This window comes from Syngnathoides biaculeatus, chromosome 11 (genome assembly GCF_019802595.1).
Source record: "Syngnathoides biaculeatus isolate LvHL_M chromosome 11, ASM1980259v1, whole genome shotgun sequence".
In the NCBI taxonomy this organism is placed as follows: Eukaryota; Metazoa; Chordata; class Actinopteri; order Syngnathiformes; family Syngnathidae; genus Syngnathoides; species Syngnathoides biaculeatus.
This window is the reverse complement of record NC_084650.1, coordinates 27,334,891-27,349,882: the sequence shown is the minus strand read 5'-3', so window position 1 is coordinate 27,349,882 and position 14,992 is coordinate 27,334,891. Positions and strand designations below refer to the sequence as shown.

Here is a 14,992-nt window from a genome sequence, read left to right as displayed (position 1 = left end):
CTGGGAGAGGTGGGAGGGATTGGGTGGCGCAAACCATGTTTGAGGTAAGCTGTCGTCCTGTATTTTTGTTGTAAAAATATGAGATAAAATATCATATTTCCTTCCGAGTTTGTGCAAATGGGTTCATAATTGGGGCTTGTGTTTCAAATATCAGCTCCGGCTTTCCTTTGTGGAGTTTGTATGCTCTCTCTGCGTGCTCGTGTTGCTTCTCTCCGGGTGATCGAGCTTCCTCCCACCTCCCATGAACCTACATAATAGGTTCATTTGAGACTTGAAATTCTCCATTGGTGTGGATGCATGCCTCTATGTGCTCTGCAATTGGTTGACGACCATTCCACCTCTCGCCTTAAGTCAGATGGAATGGGCTCGAGCTCACATATGACCCTCATGAGTACAAGCGGGTCAGACAATGGATGGATGGAATCAGAATTGGTTTATGTATTATCACGCTGCATTGAGTGAGGAATGAAAATATATAAGTTGCACCTATAAAAACATTGGGAGCAGGTTCACAGAGTTCATTTTAGATCATCTCGCCACAGGATGACGCCATACTTTACACCACAAGTTGACAGTAATCAGCATGCGTCAGCAGCAAATGCACAGATGATTGACTGTAAAAATTCACTTTTCAAACTTGGTCTAATTGTAATGTCACCTTAACTCTGGGTAAACTTTTAGCACTTTATGCTTCACTGTGTCGACCACACGATCGAGAGCTTGTCCACAGACAACCATTCGCTCAAAAATGACTTCTGTGTTTTGTCACAGCATAGCTCTCCAGTGCCACAACGACCAACCACAGAGCAATTAGCCAGATAGCAAAGCCCATTAGAAGTAAGTTGATTATGTCATCAACAAGTAGCCAGTCTGTCTTCTTTTGAAAATACACTTAGAGTTGCTCCCTGCTGCCTGTTAGTGAGAAAGAATTGCAGTGTTGGTGAGAGCTGCACCTACTTTTTGTTGTCGATGATCTAGCCAGAAAAAAGATGACAAGCATGGGATTGAAACATCATAACCAGCTCACTGTAACACATTACATTTTAACTACTCATTCCTCAAAAAAAAAAAAAAAAAAAATCAATGGATACTTCAAAGGAGGTATATTCACATTATTAAATTCTTCCACTTTTGTTTTTAGAATATTATTCATCCGTCAGGTCGTGGGAGCAGTAATTTTAGCAGGGACTGACATCCAGACTTCCTTCTCCTCACTTCATCCAGGTCTTTGGGGGACATCTCAAGCGTTCCCAGACCGAGCGGGAGACAAGAGAAGAGTCTCTCCAGCGTTTCTTGAGTTGTCCCCAGGGTCTCTTCCTGATACGACATACCTGGAACATCTCACCAGAGACCACGTAATCTGGCTGTCCTCAACATGGAGAAGCAACAGGTCTACTCTGACCCTCTCCTAGATGATCAAGTTTCTCAATCTATTTCAAAGTGAGAGCCAGGACACCCTATTCGAAGAAACTCATCTCGGCCGCTTTAACAAAGGATCTTGTTTTCTGTTCATGATCCACAACTCGTGACCATAAATGAGGGTAGGAACATATATTCACCAGTAAATTTTGGCTTCGCTCCTTCTTGATCTCTAAAGACCGACATAAAGTCTGCAGGACCGCATATGTCAGATCAATCAGCCTGTTGATCTCCCATTCCATTCTTCCCTGACTCGTGAACAAGACCCTAAGATACTTGACCTCCTCCATCAGGGGCAGGATCTCATCCCCGACCTGGAGAGGGTACAGCCCTCTTTTGCAGGATTCTGAATTGTATCCCAACTGCTTCACACTCGGCTGCGAACTGCTCGATTGAGAAGGAGCAATTACGGCTTGACAAAGCCAAAAGAACCACATTATCTGCAAAAACCAGAGATGCAATACTGAGGCCACCAAATTATACATCCTCTCTGCCTTTGGCGCGCCAAGAAATTCTCCTAAATGTTATGAATAGAATCAGTGGCAAAGGGCAGTCTTGGTGAGGTCCAACCATCTCCAGAATCAAATTTGACTTACTGCCAGAAATGTGGACCAAACTCTGACATTGGTGTTACAGTGACCAACCAGTCCATATCAAGTGCTTTGGTACCCCATACTTCTGAAGGAGACCCCACAAGACTCCCCAAGGGACACGGTCAAACCTTCTTCAAGTCCACAAAACACATGTAGACTGGTTGAGTGAACTCCCATGCATACTTGAGGACCCTGCCAAGGGTGTAGAGCTAGCCCACTGTTCCACAACCAGGACGAAAACCACACTGCTTTTTCTTACTCTGAGAGTCGACTTCCTGATGGACCCTCCTCTTCGGCACAATGGCTATAGTCCTTAGCAGGGAGGCTTAGGAGTGCGAGCCCACTGAAGTTCGAAAACACCCTCCGGTCCGCCTTCTTAAAAAGGGGGACCACGACCCCAGTTTGCCAATACAAAGGGACTGTCCCCAATGTCCAAGCAGTGTTGCAGATGTGTATCAACCAGGCCAGTCCTACAACAGGAACTCTGAGTGGATTTCATCAATCCCAAGGGCCTTGCCACAGAGGTGCTTTTACACCACTATGGTGACCTCAAATCCATAGATAGGAGAGCATACCTCAGAGACCCCAGACTGTCTCAACGGTGCACTGCTGTTACCTCCGAAGACGCCGGATGGTGAACCAGAACCTCCTCAAAGCCATCCGAAAGTTGTTCTCCATAACCTCACCAAATTTCTCCCATGGCTAAGTTTTAGCTTAAGCGACAACAAAAACTGTATTATGCTTGGCCAGCCAGTACCCATCAGGTTGCTCTGGAGTCCCACCAGCCAAAATGGCTCGACAGGACTCCTTAAACACCTTGATGGCATCCATCACCGGTGGTTTCCACCAACAGGTTCTGGGCTTGCCGCCACGGCAGGCACCAACCACCTTGTGGCCAAAGCTCTCATCAACCGCCTAAAAAAAAGAGGCATGGAAATTGGTACCCTCTGCCTCAATGTCTCCCATATCCCCCGGGATGTTGGTGAAGTTCTCCTGGAGGTGAAAGTTGAAACTCCTTCTAACAGGGGAGTCTAACAGATGCCCAGCAGACCCTCACAATAAATTTGGGCCTGCCAGTTCGGACCGGCATCATCTTCTACCATTGGAACCAACACAGCAATATGTGGAGATCAGTTGACAGCTCTGTCCCTCTCTTCACCCGAGTGTCCATGACATGCGGCTGTAAGTCTGATGACACAGCAAGAAAGTCAAGTGTCAAACTGGGGCCAAGGATGTCATGGTGCCAAATACAGGGACAGACACCCTTACACTTCAACATGGTGTTTGTTATAGACAATCCATGATAAGCACAGAAGACCAATCACAGAACACCACTCGGGTTCTAATCAGGGGGCTGTTCCTCCCAATCACACCCCTCTAGGTCTCACTGTCATTCCCCATGTGAGCATTGAAGTCCCGCAGCTGAACGATGGCATCCCCAGCGGGAGGGTTATCCAGCACGTCCTCTAAGAACTCCAAAAAGAGTGTGTATTCTGAACTGGAGCTTTGTGGATAGGCACAACCAACAGTCAGGATCCGTGCCCCCACCCGAAAGCCGAGGGAGGCTTCCATCTTGTCCACCGGGGTGAATCACAGTGTACATAGACCAAGCTAGGAGACAATAAATATCATAGATATATATATTGATAGACAAATATATAAAACATCTGCGTGGTGCCTCACACCATGGGCAACTCCAGAGATTAAGAAAGTCTAACCCTTCTGAAGAGGACTGGTACCAGACCCAGGCTGTGTGTGGAGGTGAAGCTTACTATATGTAGTTGTAACTTCTTGACCTTGCACACCACGTCGTGCTGCTTTATATGCCAGAGAGGTGACATTCCACATCCCTAGAGTCAGTTTCTGTAGCCGGGGATCGGGTCGCCAAGGTCCCTGCCTTCGGGCACCGCCCATCTTACACTGCACGCGACCCATATGACCCCTCTCACAGGTGGTGACCCCATGGGAAGGGGGACCCATGTTACACATTGAAGCTGTGCCGTAAAATAGATAGTGAATAAATAAACAAAACAAAAAAAATATTCTACAAATATAGGAAATGTCCTTTTCACCCCAACATGTTTAAACAAAACACTCCAAAAACAAAACAAAATAAAACCCAACCCAACACTACTCTTTATTAACTAAAAAGAGCTGGGACTGGGAGTACTACCGGCACAAGTGCTTCGGTATAACATTGTTGCCATCTGTATTTGGCTGGTTCTGATTGGAGCATGACGTACAGAAAGAAGCAAGCAGTGCTTAAATGATAGCTCATTCTCACAACGATCATTAAAACCCATTAATATTCAAATATAAACCAGAAAAACGCATTTCACGTTGTGCCTTTACAGTTAGTTCGTCAAACCAAACTCTTCAATAAAGGCTGAAATGATGACTTTCCCTTCCAAACATGTGCAGCGTCCCCCGCCATAAAAACAAACCCTGACACTGCTCTTTGTGAACAAAGCAGCTGGGAGCAAGCCGACTACAAGTGCTGCCATCATGCCATGTTTGCCGTCTATTGTGTTTTGCTGCTCGCATCCAAAGAAGCATGCAGGCTGCCGCACCTGCAGTGACGCGTTGCGGCCTTGATGAACCTGAAAAATAGGCGATGAACATCAACGTTTTGCTTATTGTACATTAGAAAGAGTGTCATTCCGTAGTTAAGCTGACACGCCTGACTCGTTGCTTGACCTTGCTTCACATGCACGCACGGACGCACGCACGCACGCACGCAGGCACGCACACCTACCGACGCTGATCTCGGAGAGCGTCAGCCCGCTGGACTGGAGGCTCGGCGCGGGGCGCATGTTCGACCGCGGACGCCTGCAAATCAAACCGAACGAGCCGAGCGTGACCCCCTCGATGTATTTCGCCGTAAATCTACGAGCCCGCTGTCCGTACTCATTGAATGGACGTAGCTCGAGCTTGGGGCACGCTGCAGCTCCCTCCGCCCCCGGACTGGGTCGCTCGCATCCCGGCGTCTGCCGGTTTCTGTCTTCTCCGCGTGTCGGTGTCTGGGAGTGGGGTTGCCATCGTGCGGCTCTCTGTGCGCATGTCATGCACCAGAAGGAGGGAAAACAAACGGGCGTTACATTGACGGAATACTTATGAGTATGTAGCTTGAAACTTGAAAATATACTTTCTTTCAAGGGATAACTCTTGTATCTATACTACTGTGAAAATGTATTTGCCTCTTCAATTTTTGCCACTTTCCCCCACTTTAATGTTGAAAATCTTCAAATAAAGGTATAGCTGTTAAACAGCCATCCATTGCAGGAGAAATATACAGTTACATGAGCAATTTAACAATAACAATAAATAGGTAACCTAATAGCGTAGAAGTACATTTTGTGATTTATAGCTCTAAATTAACGGTGGACTGCAACAGTATCTTGCAGGATTTTTTGTTTTTGTTTTTGTAGTGGTACATCACTGAAATAGTCATCCCTGACAGCTAAATTAAGAGTCAATGTTCAGTTCATGTGAGCAAACTGTAACTGGACAGTAAACAAACAGCACTGTATAATTAACTGTGCATGGCAATAAAGAAGAGTTCCTGATTGACAATGCCAACCTGAAGGCAATGAAGATTTCAATGTCTTGTCCAAAGATACTTCAACAACACACAGACGGAGGCGATATATTTCATTTTTGGTTGGTCCGACTTGTCACGCAACTCAAATTTGATTTGAGAAGACATGACTACCTTGACTTTGGACAGCAAACCCCCTCCATCATTCCAACCAGAAGGGGATCTCCAACAGGGCTTTTCGACATGAACTGACTGTCACGATTTACATTATGGTTCTTCATTTATGACTCTCTGACACAGGCGTCAAGCCCAAGGCCCAGGGGCCAGATGCGGCCCGCCACAGGATTTTATATGGCCCGTGAAGGCAAATCATGTGTATCAGCTTCCATGATTATTGTTCGAATCTGTACCAAAATTTCAAATTGTCACATCATAAATGATGACGTTGAGATATTCCAAGCATTTTTGTGTTACCAAACATCAAAAAGAGTTGAAAAACCTATTTACCCTTGATTTCTGATTCCAAAACAAGTTGATAACTTTAATGTGTAAATATGATGGGTCAATGGCCCTCTGACAGACAACCATAACTACAATGTGGCCCGCGGTAAAAATGAGTTTGACACCCCTACTCTATCAAGAAACATTAACATACTGCCATATATCTGGCGCTGGCCAGCACAGCAGGGTAATGGTTAGCATGGCTGCTTCATAATTCTGTGGTTCAGGGTTCCAATCTCAGCTCCGGCCTTCTTATGCGTCGAGGATGCATGTTCTTCCTGTGCGTCGTCACTGGTGGGTAAGCTCGATCTCACTTGTCCTTAATGAGAAGCGGTGTATAAAATGGATGGATATGAGATGGAATGTTAGGACAGGCAGGTAGTCTAGGGTCAAGGGCACAGTGCAGTGGTGAGTCAAACGGTGTTAAGCTCCAGAAATCTTAATGAACATCCCCAACAAAATTTCCCGGCACCACATCCATTTTAACATGAAACTAGATGGGCTGATGTGACTTTTTAAGGTCACCATGGCAGTCATTGAGCTCATTTGGCGGGCTTTAAGCAAAAGAGCAACATGCTGGGAATGAGTCCCCATTCACCATGAAAGTCACACAAAGAAGCACGCGCGCATGCACGTTCCAAATATCCAGCAACTTTTTTTTTCCATGACGTAACTTCTCTTTTCATGTAACAGAAAGCCAGCCTCACAAGTGAGTCCTCCTCTCCCACTTGCACCCGGACAAGCACAGCGGCGCTACGTGACCGGAGTGCAGATGGTGGGAGGAGGGAGGTTGCGGGAGAGGACTCCTTGAACTTGAGCAGTTCCCTGTTGGACACTTCCAACGAGGCTCTGTAAGAATCAGAATGCATGTGCCAACGCATGTCACTCCGCCATTAATTATGCTTCTTTCAAAGATTAAGGAACAACTAATACAATTTAATAAAGAGATGAATCCAAGGAACATGCCTGAAGCGTGTTTGAAATGATTGACCGTCTTTTCTGTTGTAACAAGCTATAAATATTGTATTCAGGCTTTGCTTTTGCGCAGTTCAGCAGACAATGAGTGACGGTGTGCGTGTGTAGAATGCGGCACCGGGCTCCGGGCTGTTGCCAAAATGTGCCTCGAACCCTACCAAAAAAAAAAAAAAAAAAGAAACACTTCAACCCACCCCCCCATGTTCCTCGGTTCCCGACTTCATTCACTATGTTGAGCGTTTAGATGAAGGAGGCTCTCTACACCTCAGCCTCAAACTTTCTAATGAAACCCCGCAAAAACTTTTGACAAAAAGCTTTTTATTTATTTATTTCCCCCCCGTTTGACACTTTTTGGGAACAATTTTCTGCTGGAAAAACTTCAGGTATGTAGGTTTCATGATCCTTTTAATCGGTACAGTCTTTAATTCGATTCTAGATTACTGTAATTTTTTTTTAAAGATATCGTTGATGATTCCATGTAGGTCCTACCTGAGAAGATGGAGCCCAGTTCCACAGAAGGAGGAGCTGAGGAGATCCCGCTCCCAAAAAGTCCAGTAAGTGCTCAAACGAAATAAAATGAAAACGTCATTTAAGGATTAAAACAGCATTCTGGATGTTGACGTTTTTTAAGGAGTTTTGAGGAGAGTGTGGGGAGTCTTTTTGGGGATATTTACTGTACTTGCATGTCCCCGTGGGGTCTGCGAGTCCAAACATCTGGACATGAGGTGCCGCACGCAAGCGGGACGGTCCGCTCCAAGGGAGGTCGTCTCTCCCGATGCAGGGCCGCAAAGGTCACCAGCGGGATTTTATGATCTGCCTAAACACGGAGACAGGACCACATCATGAATATGCAGCCAAGCGAAGGGTCGTCTTGAATGTCTTTCATTTGCCCCTGAAAAGAAAAAAAAAAAACACAAAAGAAAACACTTGTGATCCTGCGGAGGAGGACATGTGCGTTGAACGCCTTTTCTCCCCTTCTCTCCGCCAGCCTGCCAAGGTGATCCTCAAACACGGCCAGGAGCTGGAGGAGGAGCAGGAGGAGCTGGCCGAGCACCAGCCTCTGGAGCAGGAGGATCTCAACTTCGAGCGGTGGAAGCGCCGACCCTTGCCCAGGAGGACGCTGCACCAGAAGATCAGCGACTTGAAGACGTACCTGTGGAATGCCGAGACCAAGGAGTTCATGGGCCGCTCGGGAAAGAGTTGGAGTGAGTTGACGCTAGCTGGGGTGACGTTTGATCGGTCTTTGGAATCTTTCGTTCTGACTGTGACGAAGCAAAGATGTTTGAATGTCATCAAATTTAGGGAATTGCAGGTCTTTACTGAAGTTACCAACAAATCTGGTGGCAGTCGAATGCTTTTGGTATCATTTACAGAACCAGGAAAAAGTATTGGCACGCTTCTCAAATTGTAGGATTTTTTCTACAGTTTCCCAACTTTGTTTAAGCCCATCAAACTTAATTTAAAATGCTGTCACTTAATGTTGATTTCCTTTATTAATGAAAACAATATTTTGTTTTCTGGTCTTTGTGTGAGAAACAAAGTAATCATTCATTAATTATGGCTAATCACAATTCTCTCTTAATTGTCACTGATTGCACGCAAGCCTGATGATGTTTAATCGAGAAAACACTTAAATAGAATCCGTCTGGACCGAATCAAGTCGGAGGAAAAAAAAATCTTAAAAAGCTGTAACGAAATGACACGATCGAAACAATTTCCAGAACAGTTGAGGAATAAATTCATTGACATCTACCAGCCTGGAAAAGGTTACAAAAGCCATTTGGAAAGCTTTAGGATTCTAGTGAACCACAGGTGGAGCACCCTACAAAGATTACCCCAGAGAATAGGAAGTCAGGTCAACTTTTTGTAAGAACTGCAGGCTTCGCTTGCCCCAGTTAAGGTCGGTGTTCATGACACAATAAGGAGGAGACTGGGGAAAAAAAAGGGCATCTATGCCAGAGTACCAAGGCCAAATGATTCCCAAGAATGGTCGGAGAATATTTGATGGATTGATGAGATTAAAGGTGAGCTTTTAGGAAGGTGTGTATCTCTTCACATCAGGTGTAAATGTAGCAAAGTATTTCAGGAATAGAACATACCACGCAGTCAAACATGGTGGTGGTGGTGGTGCTGTGATTTCTTGGGCTGCTTATCTCCTTCACATTCTAGACAACTCGTGGTGATTGATGGAAGCATTCATTCGAAAAGCGCATGCAGAGAAATAAACTACTTTTCTAATGAGGATTGGATTGTCAAATGTTTTGGGATGTGTGGGTCGCACACTCGCCGATCAGTTCTGATGTTTGCCGCTTTGTGTGGAGTTTTTGTGTAATCTCCCTGAGTTTGTATGGTTTCCTTCTAAATTGCAAAAAAAAAAAAAAACAAAAAAACATACATCCCAGGTTAATGGAAGTCTTTAAATCGTTCTTGTGATTAGGAGTGCGAATAGTTGTCTGTCACTGTGTGCACTGGTGACAAGTTCAGGGTGTACCCCACCATTTGCCCAAAGCTAGTTGGGATAGCCTCAAGGTCACTGATAACCCTAATGAGGATAGAAAATGGATAGATTGTTTCATTTTTTACTTTTAAAAGCCGTTTCCCTGAGGTTTGATTTGATTTATTTCTTTCAAGCCGGATCAAATGATCTCACAGGCTATACGTGACCCACGGGCCCTGGGTTGGACACCCTTCCTTTAACAGTTGCACAAACCGTCCCTCCAGTCTCGTGTTTGTGTGTCACTAGTGTTTACATAGGTGCTCGGACTATTGCCGGCAAAAACAGCCCGCCTGGGGACGGGATCCCAGTGGGGGCGCGTCGCTCTGGGCTTCGCGTTATCCAGAAATCACATTCCAGGCGAATCTTAACATGCACTCCACATCCTCGTTCCCTAAGGTCTGGCGACCCATCCCTCCTTCCCCCCCTACGCTGAACTCATCATGGATGGACAACTCCCTCAGCGCACTCTCAAATTTTGCTCCAGACATTTGTAAGATGTTTTAAAAAAAATCAAGTTTTAACTCAACATAAAATCCAAATAATACCATGCCGGGTGCAGTGGCCATTTTGTCAATGAGCGCGCCCTTGAGAAGGAGTGGGGGGGTCCACGTATCCCGGGGAGGAATGAGCAAGCGAGTAAGAGCGTCCATACAATAGCAGAGCGGGCTGATTGGTGTTCCTTGGAGCTGGCCGGGCCTCCGAGGCTGCAAAGGACCTTCGCTACGATGTCAACCGGAGGTTCACTGTGTTCCTGAGTGAAAAGACAGCTGGAAGAATTCTCACTGGGCTCAAACAGAAAGGCCTTTGTGGACTCAGGGGACACGAGGCAGGGCTGCAGCTACGTAGTCCGACCTGTGAAAAGTGCCCGCACGACAAAATCTGCCATTAAAGCACATTATAGAGTCCGAAAAAAACAAATACACGTATGCAAGGAACTTTTCGTTGCTGTTCCCGTCTTTCTTTAACTGCACAGATCAAACGTAAATAAATAATTACAAAAAGAAGATAACAAACCTGTAAGCCCAATTGATAAAAAAAATTCTACAAATTATAACTATAATAAATGCAATATTAATCCATGCTCCTTATAAGATGCCGATGAAATAATGCAGTTTTTGTACATTAACTCCTTTATTTGGGACTGAAGTGAAACTGAAATCATTTTCTTTCCAGCAGTACTGTATGCATTTTATATTTATGTCAAATGTATACATATTCATAAATATGTCTCATAATAATCGTTGAAGTGCTGTTTCTGGAGGAACTATCTTTAGTATGGAGAAAAAAAAAGTTTCCATTATCATTGAGTGGTGAGAGTTCTGCCTAGCAACAAGGGGCCACAATTATGCTTAGCTACGCTAAAATTGTATTCCACTTATGACTTGTTGAAATGAATCAAAAGCGAGCCACGTTGTCTGATCAAACCATTTTTGGTTGGAAATAAATTGGAGTTAAAGAAGTACAATACGCAACAATGCAGTACTTGAGTGAAATCTCCCTTGAGGTGATTACTAATCTAAAACCTCCTTGTCTCTCACTTTGTAGGCCTCATCCTTCTCTTCTACGCTGCGCTTTACACTTTCCTGGCAGCCATGTTTGGCGGCTGTATATTTTGCCTCATGTGGTCTATTAGTCCCTACCATCCCACCTACAATGACAGAGTGATGCCACCAGGTAAATATCGCAGAACCCAGCGGCTGTCACACCTTCCTGGAATATGTCGAGGACTTCTCGTCGTTTTGTGTGGATTGTTGGGAACAATTGGAATTCTTTGGCAAAGGAATCAATCAGTTGCAGGGTCAAAACTGTGGCCATTTTGAAACGTGAATCGACAGTACGGGTAGAGTTTCAATTGGAACATTCTTGACTGTCGAAATAAGTTAAGAACTTGTAATGCTGAGACGTACAAGAATACACTGGACTTGAATGTCAAAGGCAAAAAAAAAAAATGGTACAAGTGACATTTTTTAGTAACATTTTAACATTCGCAATGGTCATTTGAATGTTAAGATAAGTTAGCCATCTTTAATATCAACACTTCAAAAACAATAACAAAAATGTTTTTTTCAAACTAAATACATTGTCACTTAAGTGTGTTATCCTCGTTAAAATATATTAACATTAAACAGATGACAAGCTAATTATTATGGTGAAAAAGTGTTGCTAGTATACAAGTTAAAGCTAAGCTAAAGCTAGGCTGTGTGATGCAAGTATGCAATCATCCAAAGCCACTTTCAAGCATCTGATACATTAACCCAACCAGTTAGGCGCCTCTTCTCCATGTTTTTGATAAACTTTGGAAATGTTTCTATCACACCCCCCCCTGCTCCTGGTTGTCGATGCCCAGACGTGTCTCGGCACAGTTGACTGTCTGTGGGTCTCTGCTGGCAGGTATGACCATGGCGCCGCACCTGGAAGGCCACGACATCTCCTTCAACACCTCCGACCGCAAATCGTGGAAGCGCTACGCCCGCTCCATGGACGAGCACCTCCGACGTGAGTTTGCGCCACTGGAGGGGCTCGGGAGGGTTTAATCAAGTTCCCTGAGCCTCATCAGTACCTTTGTCCCGCGCTCTCTTTTTCTCCTGCATTGCATGCTGGGAAGGGAAGCCCTCTTTGTGTGTGTCTTCCCCCTACATCCCCTTTTATTCATTCACACTGCCTTAATCAGAGGCCTTGGCAGGGAAGAGCGATTGCCAAGATTTATTCATGCCTCGATCCCCCACCCCTGTGTCCCCCAACCCCTTTTAGCCTACAACGATGGCGCGCAGGAGAGGAAGAACATCCGCTGTACGCAAGACAGGTACTTCATGCAGGAGGATTTGGAGGAGGACGCCGAGAGGAAAGCGTGCCAGTTCAAGAGATCCTGGCTTGGAGAGTGCTCGGGCCTGCAAGACCCCCACTACGGGTACTCGCAGGGGAGGCCGTGCATCCTACTCCGAATGAACAGGGTAAGACAGGGAAGGATTTCAGGTTTCAAATCCAGCCTAGCCTATCTGGAGTTTGCATGTTCTCCCCGTGCCGGCATGGGTTTTCTCCAGGTACTCCGGTTTCTTCACACGTCCCCAAAACATGCAGGGTTGGGAGATTGAAGATTGTAAATTGCCTGTAGGTGTGGATGTGAGTATGGACGGTTGTCTGTTTATATGTGCCTTGGGATTGGCTGGCAACCAGTTCAGGGTGTACCCCACCTCCTCCCTACGCTTAGCTGGGATAGGCTCCAGCATACCTGCAGGTACAATCAGCTATTTTAAGTTTGTATGTTCTTCTCATGCCAGTGATGCTTCCTCCCTAACTCCAAATATATTCACATTTGGTTCATTGAACATGTAAATATTGCCATTCATCCAGGTATTTCATTCACAGCGTATTGAATCCATAAGAACTGGACTGTTCTGTTTGTCTTAGAAGACATTTTGCCTCTCATCCAAACTGGCTCCATCAGTCCATCCAAAAAGTTTTAGTTAGGACACACTAGCCAGCGTTTGTGTGGAAAACTCAACTATTCCAAGTGGGAATGCCCCAGGTTCGTCGAAGAATCCAAATTCTCCACAGGTGAGAGTGTGATTGCTTGTTAGTCTAGATTAACCTTGCAATTGGTGGGGGACCATTCCAGCGTGTACCCCACCTCTCACCCAATATCAGGTGGGATAGGCTCCAGGTCAATTGCTCCTCCAATGAGGTACAAGTGATGCAGAAAATGGATGGATGAATGGATGGATAGATTGAATGTGGCTAAAATGTAACTTTTTGTCTTCTAGATTCTAGGATACCTCCCTGGCCAAGGGAAACCAGTAAATGTGACTTGTGGAGTAAAGGTATCTATGAATACATCCTTTTAGTAGGTGTGTTGTATGTTGAGAGCGCATAGCACAAGTAGATTAGTTACAGTACTGTATATACTGTATGTGGAACTTCTTATGTAACTAAATAGAAATGAAATGAGAAAATAAGAACAACAGTGAAAATCACACTCACTGAGCTGAAGTAGCACAGGATTTACTGACCTCGGTTTGAAATATTTTGTCAATATGTGCGCTGCGAATTGCTGACCATCAGTCCTGGATGTACTGGACTTTGCTTTTCGCCCTATTGAGTATAGGAAATTGATAAATATATTTGCAAAGGGAACTGCAGTTTTTCAAATACAAATTATACCTCTTTCAGAAAGGACCACCAGATGCCCTGGGAGAAATACAATTTTTCCCCAAGAGTATTTTTGACTTGAAGTACTACCCTTACTATGGGAAACTCCGACACGTAAGTGTGCATTCGCAACTAATGGGAGTAAAGAGTTAGTCAAACGATCGCCTTTATGTCTCGCCGTCGACGGCATCAGGTGAACTACTCGTCTCCGGTGGTGGCCGTGCGCTTCTCGGGCGTGCAGTACGGCGCTCACATCCAAGTGCAGTGCAAGCTGAACGGGAAGGGTATCATCAACGACTCGCCCACCGACCGCTACCTTGGAAGCGTCACCTTCTTCTTGGCCGTCGGCGCGTAGGACCTGCAGGATTCTCCTTATCCTAAAAACTCATCATTTTACATGCCATTTGTGTTCTCTAAGATACCTGTACGCACACCACAGGCACGGTTACATTCATTTCCTCACAAAATAATTTGATTAATCCAACTAAACTTCTCTCAGTTGTGTTTTTCCTTGGCTATGCAAATCCAATTAAGAATTAAACCAGTAATGCTCTTAAAAAAAACAATTTATTCATTGCTATGAGCATGTAGAATGTTGATTCTTTATAGAATGTTTTTTTTCTTGAGAGACAGTACTAATTACTTGTGCATGTATTTTTTTAAACATATATTTGAAGGAATATTGTGCAATGGAAACACGTCTTGCACTATACTTACACAATAAAAAAAAAGAAAAAAATTGTCACACATCACTTGTCTTGATTCAATTATACCAGGGGTGCCCAGACTTTTTTACCCCAAGATCTACTTTTCAAGCAGCCAGCCTCTTGCGAGCTACCGATGAAGGGGGGGGATGATGATGATGATGATGATGATGCTGCTCCCAAACTGTTTTAAGTTTGTTATGTTGCCTCCTATGTTTACACTACAGAATTAGCTTTTTGTGCACTGTATTGTCTCTGCTTTCATCCTGGATCAGGCTGTGCCAAGGTGGAATTTTAAAATGACACACCATCTCATCCTGCACTTTCTACGTTGGCTTCAGACCGGACTTTTCTCACTTGGAAAAGAGAAAATCTCATCCAGTTTAACCACTTTTTCTTTGATTATTCACATACTCCAAATGTCATTGCATCTTAAAACAACAGCATTTCTTTTTTAACTTTCGTCATTAATATCGAACGTAAACATGAGCAGCATGTCTAGCTCGTCTTTGCTCTACGTTGCCCAGACTGTGTTGCAAACTAAAGCAGCAGTGGTGGACCCTGTTTTTATAAAACACATTGATGAGCTGCGTAAGTACTGTAACATTTGTAATTATGA

General features: G+C 44.7%; 2 protein-coding genes across 8 annotated transcripts in view; one reads left to right on the top strand and one right to left on the bottom strand.

Moving 5' to 3' along the window:
- The window catches only part of tmem255a (transmembrane protein 255A), an 18,477-nt gene extending 13,059 nt beyond the window's left edge, over positions 1–5,418 (bottom strand). For 2 of the 6 annotated variants that reach the window (XR_009797208.1, XM_061835645.1), the window contains exons 1-2: positions 4,768–5,417; positions 4,583–4,612 (exon numbers count right to left, since the gene is read on the bottom strand). Coding sequence is in view for 5 of the 6 variants with exons in the window: in XM_061835645.1 (XP_061691629.1) it covers positions 4,583–4,612; positions 4,768–5,077 (340 nt within the window). In the remaining variant the exon portion in view is untranslated. Of the gene's footprint in view, positions 1–4,582; positions 4,613–4,767 lie in introns of all 6 variants that reach the window. The other 4 variants (XM_061835648.1, XM_061835649.1, XM_061835647.1 and 1 more) reach the window with 4 other exon arrangements.
- Positions 5,003–14,992, top strand: atp1b4 (ATPase Na+/K+ transporting subunit beta 4). 2 transcript variants are annotated; one of them, XM_061835652.1, is made up of 9 exons: positions 5,003–5,129; positions 7,509–7,580; positions 8,015–8,231; positions 11,069–11,197; positions 11,915–12,019; positions 12,275–12,474; positions 13,285–13,341; positions 13,691–13,783; positions 13,863–14,992. In XM_061835652.1, the coding sequence occupies exons 2-9, from the start codon at positions 7,524–7,526 to the stop codon at positions 14,022–14,024; spliced, it is 1,020 nt and encodes a 339-aa protein (XP_061691636.1). In that variant the 5' UTR covers positions 5,003–5,129; positions 7,509–7,523; the 3' UTR covers positions 14,025–14,992. The 2 variants fall into 2 exon arrangements, with proteins under 2 accessions (XP_061691636.1, XP_061691635.1); XM_061835651.1 differs by lacking the exon at positions 5,003–5,129 and adding an exon at positions 6,839–7,409.

Bases quoted from the DNA above. Each gene is read 5' to 3' on its own strand.
- atp1b4 (XM_061835652.1), top strand. From the start codon at position 7,524: ATGGAGCCCAGTTCCACAGAAGGAGGAGCTGAGGAGATCCCGCTCCCA. The intron at 8,232-11,068 runs GTGAGTTGACGC...CTCACTTTGTAG, and splicing joins CCGCTCGGGAAAGAGTTGGA to GCCTCATCCTTCTCTTCTAC. The intron at 13,784-13,862 runs GTAAGTGTGCAT...CGACGGCATCAG, and splicing joins ACTATGGGAAACTCCGACAC to GTGAACTACTCGTCTCCGGT.